At 40.0% G+C, this 18,693-nt stretch overlaps 1 protein-coding gene across 4 annotated transcripts in view; it reads left to right on the top strand.

Moving 5' to 3' along the window:
• pde4d (phosphodiesterase 4D, cAMP-specific) overlaps positions 1-18,693 on the top strand; it is a 184,673-nt gene that overhangs the window by 38,189 nt on the left and 127,791 nt on the right. For 3 of the 4 annotated variants that reach the window (XM_071483195.1, XM_071483197.1, XM_071483194.1), the window contains one exon: positions 497-735. In XM_071483195.1, coding sequence (XP_071339296.1) covers positions 497-735 — 239 coding nt within the window. Of the gene's footprint in view, positions 1-496; positions 736-809; positions 7,750-18,693 lie in introns of those variants that run through there. The other variant, XM_071483196.1, reaches the window with a different exon arrangement.

The raw sequence follows: 18,693 nt of genomic DNA, 5'->3' as shown, positions 1-18,693 counted from the left end.
ACATAATCTATCACAAAGGCTGAGGCAGACAGATGTCTTTCAAAACTTTAATGGGCCTTTCATAAATAGACTTTTTAGCTTTGAGCAGAAAAGGCCAAAATGTGTTTAAACAGACAGGCATACATTTTTCTGGCATCTGCTCATGGTCATAGCAAATAAAAACTGTAATTACACTTGTTTACTCTTTAACACTTTTACCAACCACACCTTGCACAACTTGAACTCAATTAATAACTGGATTCTGGATGCAAAAGCATCTACTGGGGGTTTTTACTGTTTACACTTGGCTATTAATATGTCTGCAAACTCTAATGGATGTCCTCTCTTTCTGGCTGCAAAAACCAGTGCTTGTAATCACCATTGTTATTTTCCTTCCTTTTCATTTAGCATCTTTTGTTAAATCCCTCATGTTTGTTTTCTGTGAAGAATCTCTGCGAACTAGTCTATCTTTACTTTGAATTCAGAATTTACCCACCCTTCATTCCTCTTCATCTAGGTGTCAGATGACTCATCCGACTCTCCAGAGCCGGGGCCAGTCACCTGCATGGAACCCTTCCTGGTGCGGAGGCTGTCTTGCCGGACTGTCCAGTTGCCCCCTTTGGCCTTTAGACAGGCAGAGCAGTACTACTGTGATCGCAAGCCGGAGCCAGACACAGTCACAGTTCCACCACGGCCAACCACACTGCCACTACGCACCCCACCACTCATTGCCATCACCTCTGCTGACACTAGCAGGTAGGACGATGTGATTGTGATTGTGTGTGTGTGTGTGTGTGTGTGTGTGTGTGTGTGTGTGTGTGTGTGTGTGTGTGTGTGTGTGTGTCTTCTCACTAACAAAATGTTTTTCAGTGGAATGGGTAATTAGAGTATGGGTTTAGTAGAGTGGAGTGGCTTGTTGGATCAATACAGCCGCTGTCTGAAGTGACTGAGGACACATGACACGCTAAGTATCTGACACTGTGCTTACAGATTGAAATCAATGCTTTTGTTTTCATTCGTGTTGGTTCAGTATAAAAATCAACTTAAAGAGATTTAAAACTCACTTGTAATATGAAACTCGTCACAGTTCACTTGTAAAGTTATGTTATCATTGCATAGTAACGCAACTGTGAGCAGGGACTATTAGAAAAGTCTTCTTGGAAGATAAGTTCAAAGCTGCTTGGATATCCACCGTTTGGTGGTCACCTGCTTAAAGCCACTGTGATAATCAATGGTCAGTCATGGTAGCAGTCAGTGACAATGGTGACCAGTGGCATCAAATGACCAAAAATATTTGTGGTTTGCTAACAATGTTGTGGAGCATGCATTAACAAGGGAAATCAGTGAAGACGCTGTCAGTCATATTTGTTTATTCAGTCAACCCATCCTTAGCTTGACTGACGGGTTACTGTAGCAGAAATACTGTTCCATTAAGAGACAATAGCATCTCAACCCTGCACTACATTAAGATTTTATGTTGCTGAATGTTTTTTGTATTGTTACACTCTTTGCTGGATTTCCCCAGTAAAATGTTGTAACTGTTGAATTCATCCAGAAGGCAGAAAGCAACATTTTCTGCTGGAGTGCACAGAGCTGAGTAGATTCTAGCCATCCTTTTTAGTTGAAAAAAAATTAACTTCCCCAGAATTTCTACCAAATGAATCCATCTTATAATAGTCAAGAACTACTCAGTTTTGTGCAATGGGTGATGTCTGTATTAAGTTTAACTATTAATTAGATCTATGCCATTGTAAAAGTCTGTCTGTGTGAAACCAGCCTCAGAGGAGAAACAATGAGCAAATGTGGCTCATATTTTAAGGTGGGGTGACTGTAGCTCTGGTGGTAGAGAGGGTTGTGCATTAATCTTAATATTGGCAGTCCAGTAGGTTTGTATGTGGAGGGAAAAAACTGTAAGATGCTGTGGAGTTAATCAACAGTCACCTCTCATTTTGTTGATTTCAGAGTGTGCCTCATAACAACAAAGCCAGCTTTCAGATCAGTCCCTGTTTTCAACTGCTACATGATCATAATTTCACCTAAAAACAAATGAAAAACCTATGATACACATACAGGTGACAGAATGCTCATTGTGACGGATTACCTATCCCACGTAATTTTTTGGTCTCTGCAAATTGAATTTCATACCATAGACAAATGGTATGAAATGGTATGAGACACCAATAGCCGCCTGAAATGTAGGAAATCAATTACACTATAGTCTGGGAAATGGTTGGCAGTAATGCAAAGTATGCCTGATGTGTAGTGGACTAATAACATTGCAAACCATGTGTGTTAAAATTATCCCTGACTGGCTACATGTTCTAAGGAGAGTGACTCATCAAATAACTAGGCCTAATAGAGCTATGTTTGTCACCACCGCCACTGACCAATCTTACAAAAGGGAATTTAATGCACCATTTGAAACACTATAAACAAGATAAAAGCAACCTCAGAACCACAGAAAATAACAGTGAAGAAAAACCTTTGCTTCAGAGTATTTTCACATTTGACACTGTGGTTTTGATAAATCTGCAGCATTATACCAGGCAGTAGTCTTGTAGTCTCAGTTTTAGAGGTTATGGCAGCTATTTAGTTGTCTCAGTTTTAGGACATAGAAAGAGTACAAACAAATGTATTAGAAATGTACAGCATCATTTTAAGTGTGCAAACACAGTCTGTGTATGCTTGGAAAACATGACCATACAGCAAATGAGACAAGATTCACACCCTATCCCGAGAATGCTGGAGAGTGCATCAGAGTGGTTTAGATGAAATGAGGTTTGGCAGAGACAGGCACCAAGTCTCCAACAAGCTTGATTCTCTGAGGGGGGACACAAACAAACATACCAAACAGCATTCTGTATCAAAGGCTGTGGTCCAGTGGGGAAGTCATAATTCAAATTTGAACAAATGGCCCAGAAATGTATATAGACAGTTGGAAAGAGCACATAAATCTGGTGGTCAATCTGATCTGTCAGTGGAAGGTCCCCATTGTTCCAGGTTAGTATTATACATGGAAACAGATGACAGAGGTCGCTTGTCAATCAAAGAGAAAATGGAGCTCCTCTAACTTGTCTTTGATCATGATGGCTTGCTTCAAAAGGCCCTGTATCTCCCTCATCACCATGGTGCTTCCTGCATAACACTGTTCAACAGCTCTCCATGTGCTAGATGAGAAAGAAATGCACCAGCTTACTTTTTCTGTCTTGTTCTTCTCTGTTTCTTTGTTGAGGGTGATGGGACCTGCAGTGTCTCCCAGAGCAAGTAAACAATAGTCAGTGGTACAGCTTATTTATAAGGCCTGAGCTCGTTAAAAGGGCTTTAATCAGAGAATAGGCGCTGTGGACAGACTTCTAAAAAGAAGAAACAAGTTACTTACTTTTAGACTTAAAGGGGAAACAAGAAAAGCTGGTGTCACTTAGTTCTAAATTACCCTTTCAGGCAGGCAGAGTAATTTTCATGGCAACTCTGATGCACAATGGTGTTGAAATAGAGTGGTTTTCTCTGATTCAAAATTGCTGCTTAAATATCAGGAACATGTTGATTCCCAGAAATACAGCATATTCTTGTCTTTATATCTTAATTAAGAAACAGTCAATACTGAATAATTTACTTGCAGTCACTCTGATAATGCCAAAAAGTGACAGGCAGGGGTAGAGGAAGGCCATACTCTTTGAAAATCTGTCAGCAGACTTGTATGTGAACTTCAGAAAAGGGCAAACAATTCTCAGGAGTGTACAATTGACCACTCTTTGAAAATGGTACTACAGTGGATGGACAAAGATGGAGTAATTTGAAAGGGGGCTGTATATTATATGAAAGCAGGACAGGTTTGTTACTGTCTTCACTACTTCAGACATCGACTAGTTTCAATGATGTCTCCCCGTTTTCTTAGAGGAGAACCTCAAAATGTTTTTTTTTTTTTGTCCTTCCTTTTCAGAACTATTGCCTGTAGCACCAGAAAACACAACTTGATGTGAAATCAAAGTGTTTTGTTGTGTAATACAGTATATCCTTAACAATTTTTGGCTTTTATTATATAACTGTTTTGGATTTATTTATTCTTTTCTGATGGCAAAAAAAGCCTTCCTATTAAACCATCAGTTGTGTTCCATCATGTGAAGACCACATCAAGCAAATCTGAGTTGTATGCATGAGCAATTTAAGAAAACATTTGACTGTTGGAAGGAAAATGGGTGATGGGGAGAATTCTAACAGAAGTCATACATCTTAACTTTGCTTCGAGCTTGAATAATCTATAATTCAGCACCATGATGAGGAAGAAATATACAGTTGTGAAGCAATACGGATGAAAAATATGCTGCACTAAATACTCCACACAACTGCAACTTTCGAGGAAATTCAGCCACATTAACTTGATATGTGGCTAAATTAGACTGTCTGCATAATTAATGGACAAGTGAAGAAGTAGCAGAAAGTAGTGCACTATGTTTTGTATTGGTTACTCTGATAATGTAACTACAAAACAATAATTCTGTCCATTAATCAGTACCGGTACTATCGTCTTCGTCTCTTCTTATAGCAAACACTATGCTCATGTTTGTTTAATCTATTACAAGGGTAGAGATTTTGAGAAAATGTATGGCCTATAGTGCCTCAAAATATAGGAACATACATTGATCGTGCTGGTAGGTGCAAGTCTCAAGGCAGCCTGGTTTGCTGGTACCTTAAATAATGTAAATAGTAGATTATTTTTTGTTTTTGTTTACTTACATGTAAACAATGTGCATGACTGTAATTTTATAATTGCATTACCAACAATGCTCACAGAAGAGCACAGCTCATTATCAACACATCAACAAGTGGACTGAATGAAATGCTAACCAAGAGATGTTCATTATGTTATTAATATGTGAAGAGTTTACATATACCTCTATGCTGATAAATGCTGCATCAATATCAATAACAGTATAGGGAATTGGGAATACTTGACCATAACAAGCTATCAGTATACTGATTTCCAAAATTCTAAAATGTCAAACCAAGAGTTATATGCATGATGTCAGTGATCAACTGGATTAGTGAGTAGAGACATTGGTACACTATGAAACTACTGTGAATTGGTCAAGTTTGGCAAGTTTGATAACCTGCTCTGTTAAATAAGGTCAGTATTGGCACCAAGAGCAAGCAGGCTGAATCACTATTTATCGACTGCTCTATAGATATCTCAGTCATTATTCCATTATCCCAAAATAACAAGAAATAATAACGTTAATTCAGTGTAAGTGTGACAGAAAAAGAATACATTAAAATAGCATGTAAAATAAATGTAAGATTATATATTAAAATATATCAGTGATATATTTTTTCATCATGCTGATTAAAAGCACCTTATTGGTTGAAGTGCTCATATTGATATTATATTGACAACTGACAGATACAGTATATGTTTACAAATGGCAAACATTTATGCAAGGTATGCTAATGTCAAAAAAGCTGCCCATCTGGTATATTGGTATTTGGTTAAAGTGACTCTCAGTGCATGTTGGGATACGGTCTACCCCATAACCGTGTTAAGGAACAAAGCAATGGAAATGAATGAAATCAATATACAAATAAAGGCTCAGGTAAGTTCTCAGTGTGTAGTAATTGGTTCTGCTGCGTGTGCTGTATCAGTGCGTGGAGATTTAGGGCTGTCACGTTCTCAAAAAAATTCAGTTTCAACTAATTCAAACTGACGTGTAATTTGTTTGAACTAATTTGAACGAAATCCACAGACCGTATCTGAACCTCCCCTTGCTATCTCATTGGTGGTTGCCATTTTACTGGTAGTGCCTTTTTTTATGAGCTCCTGCCATGAGTCCTGAGGATGTGCATGGTGAGAAGTAGGCAAAAAGATAAGGTTGCACAGTTTAAATTGCTCCAGTCTTTTCTGGTGTGTCCACAGCCTCACGTGGGTTGGCAGGTGACTCCTCAGAAACAGCCTCATCTTTTGATAAGGCCATCTATGGTGAAGAACCCAAAATACACTCCATCTTTATTTAGTAGGTTAGTTTTCTGATAAGTCAGTTGGACATAAAATACGTCAAGCTGAGCTTTTAAGAGTGCCCTCTGCCTGACCACAAGTCTATAGACTGTAAATGTTTAATTTGAACAGGTCAGAAACAGAATCTTTATTTTTTCCCTATGTTTGAATGGATGTTGAATTTTAGATAAAACGTGACAGACAGAAAAGATGATTAACTTCAGTACAGATAAAGGTGGACCACACATAAGCTGCTCATGAGCACATGCATGGCACCCCTGTTCTCTTTTCCTCTGTGTGCTGTCCTGCCACCTTTTCTGTTTTCAGCCACCTTGTTTCCAAGAAGATTACATTCTGCTGTTATAGAAGGAGAGATTGCATTCCCCACATTGTTGGTTCCTCGAGTAATGCGCTTGAGCTGCAAGGGAAGTGAAGGGAGAGTAGGGAAGAAAGCAGTCTTCCCTGAAAGTCCCCTTTCCCTTAAAACACAACACAGGAGGAGAAATTTAACAAGGTGGCTGGATGTTTGCACTCCTCAGCACCCTGTGGACATCACAGGCACAGAGACACATCCTGTAATGACCTTCAGTTTAATTAATTACTGTGAAGGTGAGCTTATTTCACCTGCACTATGTTTAATACCTTCTGTTATAAATAAATCCCTTAATTTGGTAAATTCTATCCAATGTATCCACTTCAACAAACCTATAAAAACTGATATTTTTGTGATAAACTCAGATTTCATTTGGACTATTGGAACATAAAACTACTTTAGTGTTGTTATATGATTTGGCCACCTGGTTCTCTGCCCACTCCCCCCTCCTGATTTTCACGCATGGAGGATTTCAGGGGAGGTGCTTTGGGTGGGTCCCTCATGTTTAATGCATTATCCTATTCCCTATATCCCGTCGCCGCCTGTTCCTGCAGGGGACTTGAGAAGGGGAGATCAGTGTTACCATGTCTGGATGCTTTTACGCATACCGTGCGTCAAGTTTAACTCAGCCGCGGGGGTTATAGAAGTTTGCATGATATTGTGAAGGGACTGTCCGCTGCCGCAGCAACACAAGCACCTTGCTGAAATGGGCGTGTACGGAGAAAGCGGGAAGCACTTGGAAACCAAACTCAGTTGAGAGTTCCTCCTCACAGGACACTTCCAAACCGCAGTTACAGAGGGCTACCTCGTGATGCGTAAATGGATTCTTTTTTGGCTCTGTCCAGTGTGTTTCTGCAGACAGTGAAGATAAAGTTGATGGAGTTAAACTCATTACGTGAACTCCAAAAAACAAACTGGACGTGAAGCGCCCAGAGTAACTAAAAAGTTGTCTCTAGGCTGTTACCTCAAGGGTTCTAATTTTCCCTTTGAGTTAACATCTCTTGCGGTCTTGTCGACCACTTATCCCATCACCTTCCCCCGGGTCATTCCATCTGAGTGCTCATAAAGTGTAATTTTCTTCAAAAATATTTTAAACCAACGTGGCGAGGAGAATGGACCCTGCCTGCGCGACAGTGGGGACGGCGTCTTTGGTCGCCGGCGGCGGAACCGGCGTGAGCGCGAAGGCGCCCAAACATCTGTGGCGGCAGCAGAACCAGGCAGCGCTCTCCCCGCTCCACCACGCACTGGTAGTGCGCAAGAACGAACGAGTGAGACAAAGAGGCTTTTCGGACACCGAGAGATACCTCAACCCGAGGACCATGGATCGGACTTACGCAGTGGACACGGGACACCGACCCGGGCTGAAGAAATCAAGGATGTCATGGCCGTCGTCGTTTCAAGGTCTTCGACGGTAAGGGCAACAGGGAAACTGCTTTGCTTGATCTCAGGTCTCTTTTTAATTTTCCTCGATGAGGATGGGCGTTGTTTGCATTGACTGACATGCGGGAGCGGAGAAGTCTTTCGCTTCGTATTTAGTCCCAACTTTGAGGAGGTTATAGTACATTTTTGGCTCAGCCCATATTCGCCCTCTGTTTTACATCACTTTCTGTATAATGCTGTCAAAAGGATTTACTATGTGCAGTGCTGTGATGGTAAAGAAAGGATGGATAAACTATATGCTCTTCAATCGACAGCTAAACGGTGAAAGAGAAAAGAGGACACAAAATTATCGTCATATGAGAACTGCATTTATTCCTCTTTTCACATCACATACCTTAACTTATATCTGTTTAATATTTTCTATAGAAATGGAGCTTACAGTAGATTGCAGTTGGCTGTTTACTTTGGGTCAGAAAGATGTGTCAGCCTGAATAGGAGGGCTTAATTTGTCTAACAAGAACAACAATGAGGCAAAGTCAGAAGAGTAACTGAGTTATACACAGTTATCACAGGCTTTTGTGTTCATGCTCATCTGTTCATTAGGCTATATCTGGCACACTAACAGTGTGGGATGACAAAAGACAAATGGAAACAAAAGGTAGGCGTTGACCAGAGGCAGGTCACAGGAAAGTGACCTGTATGTGGTGTGCCCTGAACACATCACAGAAAGGCAGCCTCCTTGTATCTTTAAGATAATGTCTAGTGATCTTCCGTACCCTCTTGGCTACTTAGTATCTGTGGATGGCCTAGTGTTCACGTTCACAAGTGAAATTAAACTCTGCTCTCTGTGAGGGAAAGAGATACAGTACATCATCACTAATACATAGTGACCACATTCTCTGAAATGACACTCACAATAATCTGACTCACTACACACGACAACATGGATAATCTTAGCATATGTATGACAAATGCTGGATGATGCTTGCGCATGAGCATTTAACCAGAGCAACTACTGTAAAAAGACAGTAATGTTTGCAGTGAGAGTTTTAGTGAAACCCGCCTGCATTCAGACAGATACAAAAGCAGCTCGGCACTGAGACAGCCTGGGTGTGTGGGGAAATGTTTCTGCTCTAATTACTCACTTGTTCTGGGAAGGAGGGAGAAAAAAAAAGAGCAACTGAAATGAAATCTGAGAAGGTCACCTCAACTCCCTGGCTCAAGTGACTGTTGCAAATGCAAGTTTCTGTCAAATGGCTTGCTGTTCCCTTTCTTACTTCTGTCTTTCATAAATTTTGATGTAGATGTGAGTGATACTCACTTGCAAGTCCAGTCACCAGTCAACTATAGAAAGCGCTCTGGCTTGTCTGGTCGACAGACAGAATGGTCCCTGTCACAGTGCAGACCTTTCACATTCCCTGGACGAGAAAGAGAGAGAGAGAGGGAAGGAAGAAAGGAGAGAGGGAGTGATGACAGCACAGGTGGAAGTGACATTGCAAAGTGGTGTGCTGGAATAAAAGCACCCATGTGATGTTACAATATTACATTGAAATTATTTGTCATTCTAATGAAGTGAAGTGTAACAGGAGATTCAACTGCATTGAAGCACTTCAAATTTGCTTCAGGAGGATAATTACACATAGATTAACCCAAACAAATCAAATTTCACCCAGGAGGCTAATTATGTGAGAGGCACGTTGCTCTCCAGTACATATACAGGAACACTAACACCAGCTAAATCAAATTTTGCTCCTTGTACACCACAGCTCAGCATTCCATTATTTGCGGGTTGTTCAATAGAGTTGTTTGATGGGTTGTGTTTTTACGTGCATCCATAGGGTTTTATGTTTCTGTAAGTCTTATTTCAGTGTCTTCTCCCACTGCGATTCACAAACGCCGCCATGTGGTGTGAATGTCATTAAATGAACACATCTTGTATTAGGGGTGGGAATCATGATATAAAATCCTATTATGGCACATTGTTCACAGTAAAAATGCAGGTGATTATTCGATTGCAAGACAAATTGAACGGCAGCTGTTGTGTGAAAGCCGAATAGCTGCAGTTAAAATGTGTAGTAAAGGGATGCACCTCTGTCTCAAAGTGAGTCAAGTCTTTTCATTCTGTGTAAATTACATTTATCTGAGACCTAAAATTCATAATGCATTGTTTCATAAACACAACATTGCTTAGTGCATTTCCTTATTGACTATATTGTCCTAACCAGTGATTTTTTTGTCCTCCTGGCATTTACTGGCATTGCTGTGTTTAAAAGCCTTTTGTCAGTCTTTGCAAACATGCAGCTAAGTTATAGCATCTTGACAAGGAAGACAGCTAACTCTTCCTCTAGATTCAAAAGCGTTTTAGCATATAGTCAGTATTTTCAGATACTCTGTAGCCTAAACGGAGCTGCTGTGTGATGCATGTCTTGCTTATGTTTAAGCCATGTGTTTGTTTGACTTTTCCAATTAACAATGCTGGAGCAGTCACATCCTCACATGAAAAACTCAGCAACCAAGCCTTTGTTGGTAAGATAGACAGACATGTCTTGATTACAACAGACAGATATAAACAACTTCCAAGGCAGTGTCCCTGTAGAAAACTAATAAGAAGAGCCAGCAACTTGCTCAACACATACAGTTGATATCAATCTTGCGTATAGAGAAAGACAGCAAATCTTTTCCTCAGAGGACTGTAGACATTGCCGCGTGTGCCAGAGTCACTGGTTTGACACAAGGTCCTGCAGCCCCAAGGTGAAACACATCACCCAAATGTGTCACAATCTAGGCTGGGCTTGGATGCTGCTAAAGGCTTCTGTGAGACCTCTGCAAGAATCTGGAGCATCATTTGATGAGGATATGGCATTTCTCCCATTCCTCCCCTGCTGCTTGCCTGTCTCTGCCATTGAGGCACTGCGGGGGGGGGGGGGGGGGGGGTTCTTTATCTGTGGAGCTGTCAGTGAGGAGGAGCATCATGATTTCTCTTGTCTCTGTCCAAACGCAATCAAGATTTGGCGATTCAGTGGGTGGAAAAGGAAATGTCAAAACAGAAAACCTCTAAGGAGGGAAGGGAGAAGAGATGGGACGTACTCCATCTGGACATTTGGTCCTATAGCAGCAGCAGCAGATTGGAAAACGTACCCCTGCCCTCTCATTCTGCGTTGTATTTAACGGTTGTTGATTTTACTCCAGCCAATCCTCCTCCTCCTACTGTGACTGCCATTGCTAGAGTGAGGTTTTTAGCCAGTATGAAGCGTAACCCCCTGCCTATGTCATTAGATCCCAAGGGTGTAAGTGAGCAAGACAGGAACTGCTATTGGGTATGTAGCTATATATAACCCAAGTCATGGCCACTATAACAGTCGTACTGCATAGGCTGCTGCAGAACTGGCACAGTAGTATGACATTACTCCCAGGCATGTGAAAAATGCCCAGAACATGCTAATGAACACATTGCTGACATGATAGTAAACTTTGCATTAGCAGAGATCAGCATCAAACGTCATTTAGATAGGGTATTGAAATGGTTCATGAGTGACAATTTCTGACTTTGTGAGATTACCAATTGTGTTGAGTGTCACAGAAAGAAAGGCAGACAGAGCTGATAATTATGTGAACACTGGCCTGTTGTCTGGGACTTATTGACCTGTTCATTCAGACAAAAATGGGAGGTGTATTGAGCATGTTCTTTAGACGAGCTGTGTGACATACCCAGGCTTTGAAAGACGAGGATGTGCATCAGGAAGTTACTGATGCAGACATATTGAGCTGGGAAGTGAATTTTAGTCCAGCACGTGGCTTAAAGGTGCACCTACTTTGGAGAATGTCCAAAGGTCACTCTACATTCAGAAACTTTATTGTGTTATAGTATAGCTATAAATTTCTGTGTAAAGAAGCCTCAGCTGTTCGCACAGACAACAATAGGTTTCCCGACATGCATACATTCTGTGACTCGTCTTACAACATATGCAAGCTTAGAGGTGAATGGAATATTGTTATTCCTTACACTAAACAGATGGAATATAACAGAAAACACTCATGGGAAACCACAAAAGTCCACTTAGCAGCTATTCATAATCCCTCAGCAAATCTATAGTATTTACACTCACTGTTTACCATCTACAGCCTTTAACTGTTCTTTAACTGTATTGATTGATATGCAGTGTTTCCTGTGGATCAAGGGGTGTGGCGTGTGGGCAGCATGTGGCTGATATTGCGTGGGTTTGCACAATATGACGGTGGGGAGTGGGGGGAGTGGGGGGGGGGGGGGGGGGGGTTGCCACAGTGAAGTGTGTGCCAATAGTCACCAAAGTCAAGTTACTTTCGTCAGCCATGAAGTGTGTTGCTAAGTATAGTAGGCTAGCTACTGAAAGGTAGTTACTGAAAGGAAAGAGAGTTAAGCTAGCCCACCTTTTTAAGGGAGCGAGGAGAGAGATACTGTTCTTTTCCTCAGAAAATACCTTAGTAAGCTCATTTTTTATTTGGCGCTTTAGCCTATATGAATGTCTAAACATCACTATATCACTGAATTCCATGATACCTGCACACGGGACGCTGTTGAATCCCCAAGGTGTTTTGGTTAGATTTTTTATTTTAATCTAAATTAAAATTCTGCCACACAGAAATGTTACCAGTGGAAACACTGGATATCGATTGCTTCACATCGCTACAATGACCTCGGCACATATCTTTGTTGTTTTGCATTGAATTTACCATCAAATGAGTTATGGCTACATTTGATCAGAGTTAAATTAAGGATTTGTGGAATACCATTACCAAGGATGTCTTTTAGAGCTATAAAGGACAGAAGGTATGTGGAGGGGAATGACCTTAGCTTAACAAATCCTCTAAATTCTGGTATTAATACCTGGTACCCTTTATCAAAAAATAAAATAAAATAAAGGTGCTAAGTGGAACAAAAAGTGGTTCTTTAGAGTGATGCCACAGAAGAACCATTTTGAGTTCCACAAAGAACCTCTTAGCCATAGTTTCTGTAAAGAACCATTTCTGCAAAATGGTGCCTCAAAGAACCATAAAAAATGGTTCATTAAGAAGTTAAGTTATTTTGATGGCTGCATTCGCCATCTGACTGCAGAACAAATATGTTAAATTGTGTTGTGTCCATTGTAGTAAACAAAATTAGAAAAGGTTGAACAAACACCTTTCAACATAATGTAATTCATTTCAGTATGCCAGTACAGCTTGGAAAATCCAAGTCAGGTCGAAGTCACACCTCTCTTGACAACCCTAACTATCTGACATGAAAATATTTAAGGCCTTATAAAAGTTGGATTTATAGCAAAGCTGCTGAATTTGATTCAGTTGCATTGTACACGAATATCTTATTAACTTGTTAAATGAACACACAAAGCTTTTAGCCAGGACTCTGCAAAGGAAGAACTGCAGAGGTGACAGGAGAAATATTGTCCTCCTTTTTGGATCATGATTTGATTTATCAAAATTTATTTAATTGAGAAAGAAACTCAACGTTAACAATTCTTTTAAGATACAGTGGAACTCTTGCAGAATAACATTAGAGCTTGTGTGGTTTGCCATTTTTTTCAGCATCAGTTTGGCTTTCCTGAACAGACTGCAGGCACAGCCTCCTCAGGTTGCTCTGAGGTGCCATAGACCCAATCTGGTTTGACAGCTTGTTGAATCCCCTGATGACCTGTTTGTCCATATCAGTCTTGAGCAGTGCTAATGCTTCCTCAGGTAGCATTCAGAAGCAAACTTTGAAGAAGGATAATTTCAAAACACTTTCAGAATATTCAAATACAAAAGGCACTGTATCTGTGATTGCTTTATTCAAAGCCTATGCGTCACACTGTGGAGAAATGGGCCTTAAAACCTTTTGTGCATCTTAAGAAATACTGGAATTAAAAAAAAAAAAAAAGCAGGCATTCAAATAATGGTGCAGTCACAAATAATAAGTGGGGAATTGGCTAGCAGCAACCAATAAAAGCGAGCTGCCAATACAGACAGGGTAAAAAAAAAAAATAATAGAGGAGGAGGAAATATCTGTAGCCTCATATTGTAAATCGGGTATCATGTTCTTTTCCACAGCACTTCATCAATGCAAGATTAACTTTATACTTATATTATTCTTATTATAGAGAGTATATTATTATATTCTGTTGCTCAGAGTTGCTCTTTTTCAACAGAAAAAAACAAACAAATAATGTCAATGTTGGGCCACATCTCTTGGCACTCCTGCTTCATCACTGCAGTATGCTGGTTGGTACTCCTTTGGTCCTCTCATCATCCATATTATCAGTTTACAGGGTAGAAAATCATGTTAACAGCAAATTTTGGCAAAAAAAATTACCAACCTTAAAGAGTTTGTGTTTACAAACGAAAGATACTTTCTAAACAAGGACACAAGGTGAACATCTGCTGAATTGTGTGTTTGGCACAGAGACTGTCTGTCTCATTTTATCTGTCTCATTGACGTTCACTAAAAGCCTTTTTTCCTTGTACTTGTTTCTCAGTGACTAATGCAAAGCATCCTAAGAAGACAAAAGTTATTTACAGTATACGACCTGTTTAGTAGCACAGCTATTATCTAGGCATCTTGAACCGGTAGCCAGTTAGGTACTGTGCAAATTAAACAAAGTGTATTATATTCTAACACTGAAAAGCTGGATGTCAACAAAAACAAAATGACACATTTCTATCCTTTACTATAAACTAGGATTTTAAACGTCAACTGTTTTAAGACATTTAAGCTATTCATATCCTGCAAATGTTTTCAACAATTACACTTGTGTATCCAGATCCATAACTAAGGGAAGCTGAGCAGGACAGCCCTTAGGGTCTCCACATGCATTTCCATTACATTTCACTGAGACTATCTAATTTCATGCTATTACCCACCACCAAATAACTCCACCTTAGGTACTTTAAAGAATTGCATGCGTGAAGAACCATCCCCTCAATAAAGAGGTTCTTCAGTTTTTGATGGCACTTTGTAGATCCAGAGAGTCTTTTGAAGAACACTTCAAGAACAATTACATCTCAGAGAGAAGGTGGGCACTTTAGGCATATCATAAAATGCCTATCCCTATTATCAGAGTTTTAAGAGGCTATGTGTTTTTCTTTATTGTTTCTGAATACATTGGTGAATGGTTTGGTGATGCAAGCATACTGTATTTTTATCCTTGGTACATACAGTGCCGGATGTACTGTATGGTAGAGCTACACACATTCTGTAGGCTGATTCACAAAAATTCATTTCTGTTAGAAAGTGGAATTGCACACTCAAGTCGTGCCCGTTACCAAAGCAAATGCTATTTGACATTAGAGTTAACAGCTGGGAAAAATAATGTGAAATGCATACATTGTTGTACTGCACTGCCAGACAGGCGAAGTGGAATCCTGCCTTTTCCATATTCATCCGATGTGAAAACTGTCCAGCAGGAACCAAAGGGCAGTGTGTGTGACAGGCTGTAGGAAAACATTATAGCTTCATAAGAAAGAGGAGCTGGGCTGAAATGGTGATATCTCAGATAGAAACAGAGCTCAAACAGTGTAGTACAGAGAGGACTGGTCATCTCATTTTTACCAGCAGGGAATACGCATTTGTTTTTCATAGATCTTCACTGGCTCCCTTTTCCGCACTGGTCATTGTCTAGGCTAATAAAATGCATAGAAACCATTTCTGAAGGACAATCTTGTAAAAGCTTCGAGCCAAAGTCTCTCTAAACGGCCTGCGTGATGCTGGGTGATTCCCTGAGCTCTTGGCTGGCTGTGCTGTACTGATCATATTACACTCAACAGGGTGATAAAGACTCTAGCTGGGGTACAAGCTGGGCTGGTCTTGAGGTTACTGATAGTTTTGAGAGAAACCATACCGACTTATAGATTGTTAATTATGTCTGTCAGGATATCTGTATCAAAGCCGTGGGGAGAACTATGAAAACACAAATGACTTGTCAGCATTTATTACATTTTAAAAGGCAGGTGGTCTGGACATGACAGAGCTACACTACCTGCATCATATTTGGGCCATCAAGGTTGCATCTTTGTGATGCCATACTTCCAAAGAATTCATTAAATATGTATGCCACTTGAAAGCTGATTGCTTTAAAAAACTATAAAACACTGTCTATGCCATTGATTAATAGGTCTATAGTTAATGTCTCTTGTGTTGTTGTGTCTTTGCACATGAATTGAGGCAATGAGAGATTGTTATTGGGCTTAACAATGCCACCAGGATGACCCTACAATGTTTTAGGGGAAATGGTAGTTTTTAGTTTATATCTTGAAAAGGTTGCTTATTAAATAGTGTCGTAATTTTAAACGAAAATAAGTCACATTTTCCCTGTAGGACTGGGCAGATAGATTTTCAGAAATAAAAAGTATTTTATTTGTATTTATTTTTGGTGATCAGATTCTCCTTAGAAGCGGGTGGTAGTGAAACCACCAGTCTCACCAGACCTCTAATATACACTATCATTTGATCTGACTGCTGTAATAGATCAGTTACGTTGTAATAGATAGTAGGGCAGCAGCTATGAGTTACCACCTGCTGGAAGAAATGGACTAACAATGCACAACCTGACAGGAGGTTACAAAGCTCCCTTAAATGATCAGGATTTCATATACTTCACTGTAATGAGGGGAGCTGTCGTGGGAACTGTCAGTCATGCTAGGCTTCAGGACCCATGCGTAGTGCTTGGTTTCTCAGATTATTTCCATCACATTTTGATTCCCCCCCCCCGGCAATTTTCTTTCTTTCCCTTTCAATCAGTTTGTTCTTTTGAGACATATATTTCATTTTCTCCATCTCCTGAATGACTCACACCAACGTGGGCATGTTTACAAATAACATTGGTTTGCGCACATAGGTTTGTACTGACATACAATTACTCCCCTGTTTTCATCTTTTCCTTCCATCATCCAATTTCTCTGACCCTCACCCATGCTGTTTACATTGATTCCCCTTCATATTTCAGCATCTTGGTCCTGAATGATTTGCCTCTTAGGCCCACATGTCTCCTGCCACGTCTGTCAGCTCTCATCTGAAGACCTGCCTCGCACACATCTGAATCAGCCTCTCTGGTCAACATGAAACATGAAAATAGTGGGTTGCATCCTCACTGCATAAACGACTGACTTTCCCTTAGCTCTACGTCAGTGTTGAAGAAAATTAAAAAAATGAGACGTTACTGAACAGTCTGACTAATTTTCCATATGTATTACAATTACGAGTTCTCTCACTGAATCTAATTAAAGCAGCTCAGACAGCTTCAGCTTTTCAGCTCATTTATTGGGATTGACAGTCCAAAAAGCAAACAGTGGGTGCCTATGTGAGCCAACATATAGGCCGCCAATGTTTGTTTGCCACTCACAAACCACAAGCTTAGACCAGGAAATGGCATATTTCCTCCACTGCATGAAAGCTGATGTGATGGAAAGAGTAAAAAAATTTGGCAATGTAAAGAGACCCAGATATTTTTCTTTGGAGATGGGAGATTTTTTTCTCTTTTTTCTCTTTGCCAATTTTCTTTCTTTTTCTCTCTCAGTGTGTACTTTTGAGACTTTTTTCCTTTGGAGATAGGGGACCAATCCAAAATTAAAAGGCCAGTTAATATTATATTTTTCACGTGTTCTATGCCTCTATTAGATATTTTGACTGAAGAGACTTGAGGAATGACATGTAACAAAAGTCCCAGCTGGACTTCTGTTCATGGTCTGCGTCTTAAACTCTACGCCTCAGCTACAGAATAAAACTTTGGTGATATTGGTGACAGTCAGAAAGTAAATGAAATCAAATTTTTAATTAGGAGAAAATAATGTTAGAAGTAGATGAGTATGGTGACTCAGCATTAACACTGGCCAAGGCTGGCCAGCAGTTATGGCATGGCTTTTGTGGCGTACAGTGTAATGTCCTGGAAGAAAGACAAGGTCATCTGTAATTTGCATTTTTTGTTCCTTGAGACATATAAAAACGAGGCAGTCCATCTGTAGACACGCATGCATAATTCATGGTTCCTCAGGAATGCCGTAGAGTTTCTGTTCTTGGAAAGAAATGTAGCATGTAATAAAATCATAAAACAGTACAGGTACAGTAGACCTTGCTGTAATTGCTGAAATACTTTATTCTCACCACAGAAAAGTCTTTTATCTCCAGTTTTCTTATATTTGTATTTTTTGTTACAACAATCTCCTTAAAAGGGATATTCCACCCATAACTGACAGACAAACAGTCAATACAAAACAATATTTTGTTTATATAATATAGCTAAATATACTGCTTCTATTTACCTTGTATGGGGAACTGCTATTGTACACAAATGCTACAAATGGAATCAGTGTATCTAGCTTTTAGCATTTTTTGGCAAATCAGTGTGTTAGGATGATACTAAGCATATTGACAGAGTGTGCAAAATTAATTTGTGCTGCAGGAATGGTTTGAGAAGTTTCTGTGGCCAATGTGATACCTTCTTCTGCTTTAATCCACCATAACTGACATGGATTCAAGATGACTATGGCAAGCTCTCAATGATGAATTCAACAAGCTCTCACCCCTAAATGGCAAGCCTACAGGGTATGTGTATGTAATATTGAAAACATTTTAGTTGGAGTACCAGTTTAAAGCCATGACTCATGAGTTGATTTCATGTCACTATGGGGATTTGACTGGCTAATAAATCGGCCCAGGACCATTTGCTTATTAACAGGAGATGGATTTCATAGCAGACCCATGAGGAAGAGTGGAGAGGCTGGGTCTGATGGCTCCTATTACAGAGCCATTAGTTGATCTCTTAAGATTGTGTGGTAATCTTTGTAGTTACATCATCATCCGAGAGCATTCTGCTGTGCACAAGTTAGTGGAAGATGTGGCCGAGTAGGATTATCCAGCTTTAATTATGTATTGATATCTGTACTAAAACATTACTGGTGTGTAAGCTACACCAGCAACATTAAAGTGATACTCCACCCAAAATGTCTATAGTGTCAAATACTTACATGC

The sequence above is a fragment of the Trachinotus anak genome, unplaced genomic scaffold, assembly GCF_046630095.1.
Source record: "Trachinotus anak isolate AG129_WGS33_773 ecotype Australia unplaced genomic scaffold, CSIRO_AGI_Tana_v1 ptg000008l, whole genome shotgun sequence".
Taxonomy (NCBI): Eukaryota; Metazoa; Chordata; class Actinopteri; order Carangiformes; family Carangidae; genus Trachinotus; species Trachinotus anak.
Note: the sequence above shows the minus strand (reverse complement) of the source record. Positions and strands in the feature narration are given on the sequence as shown.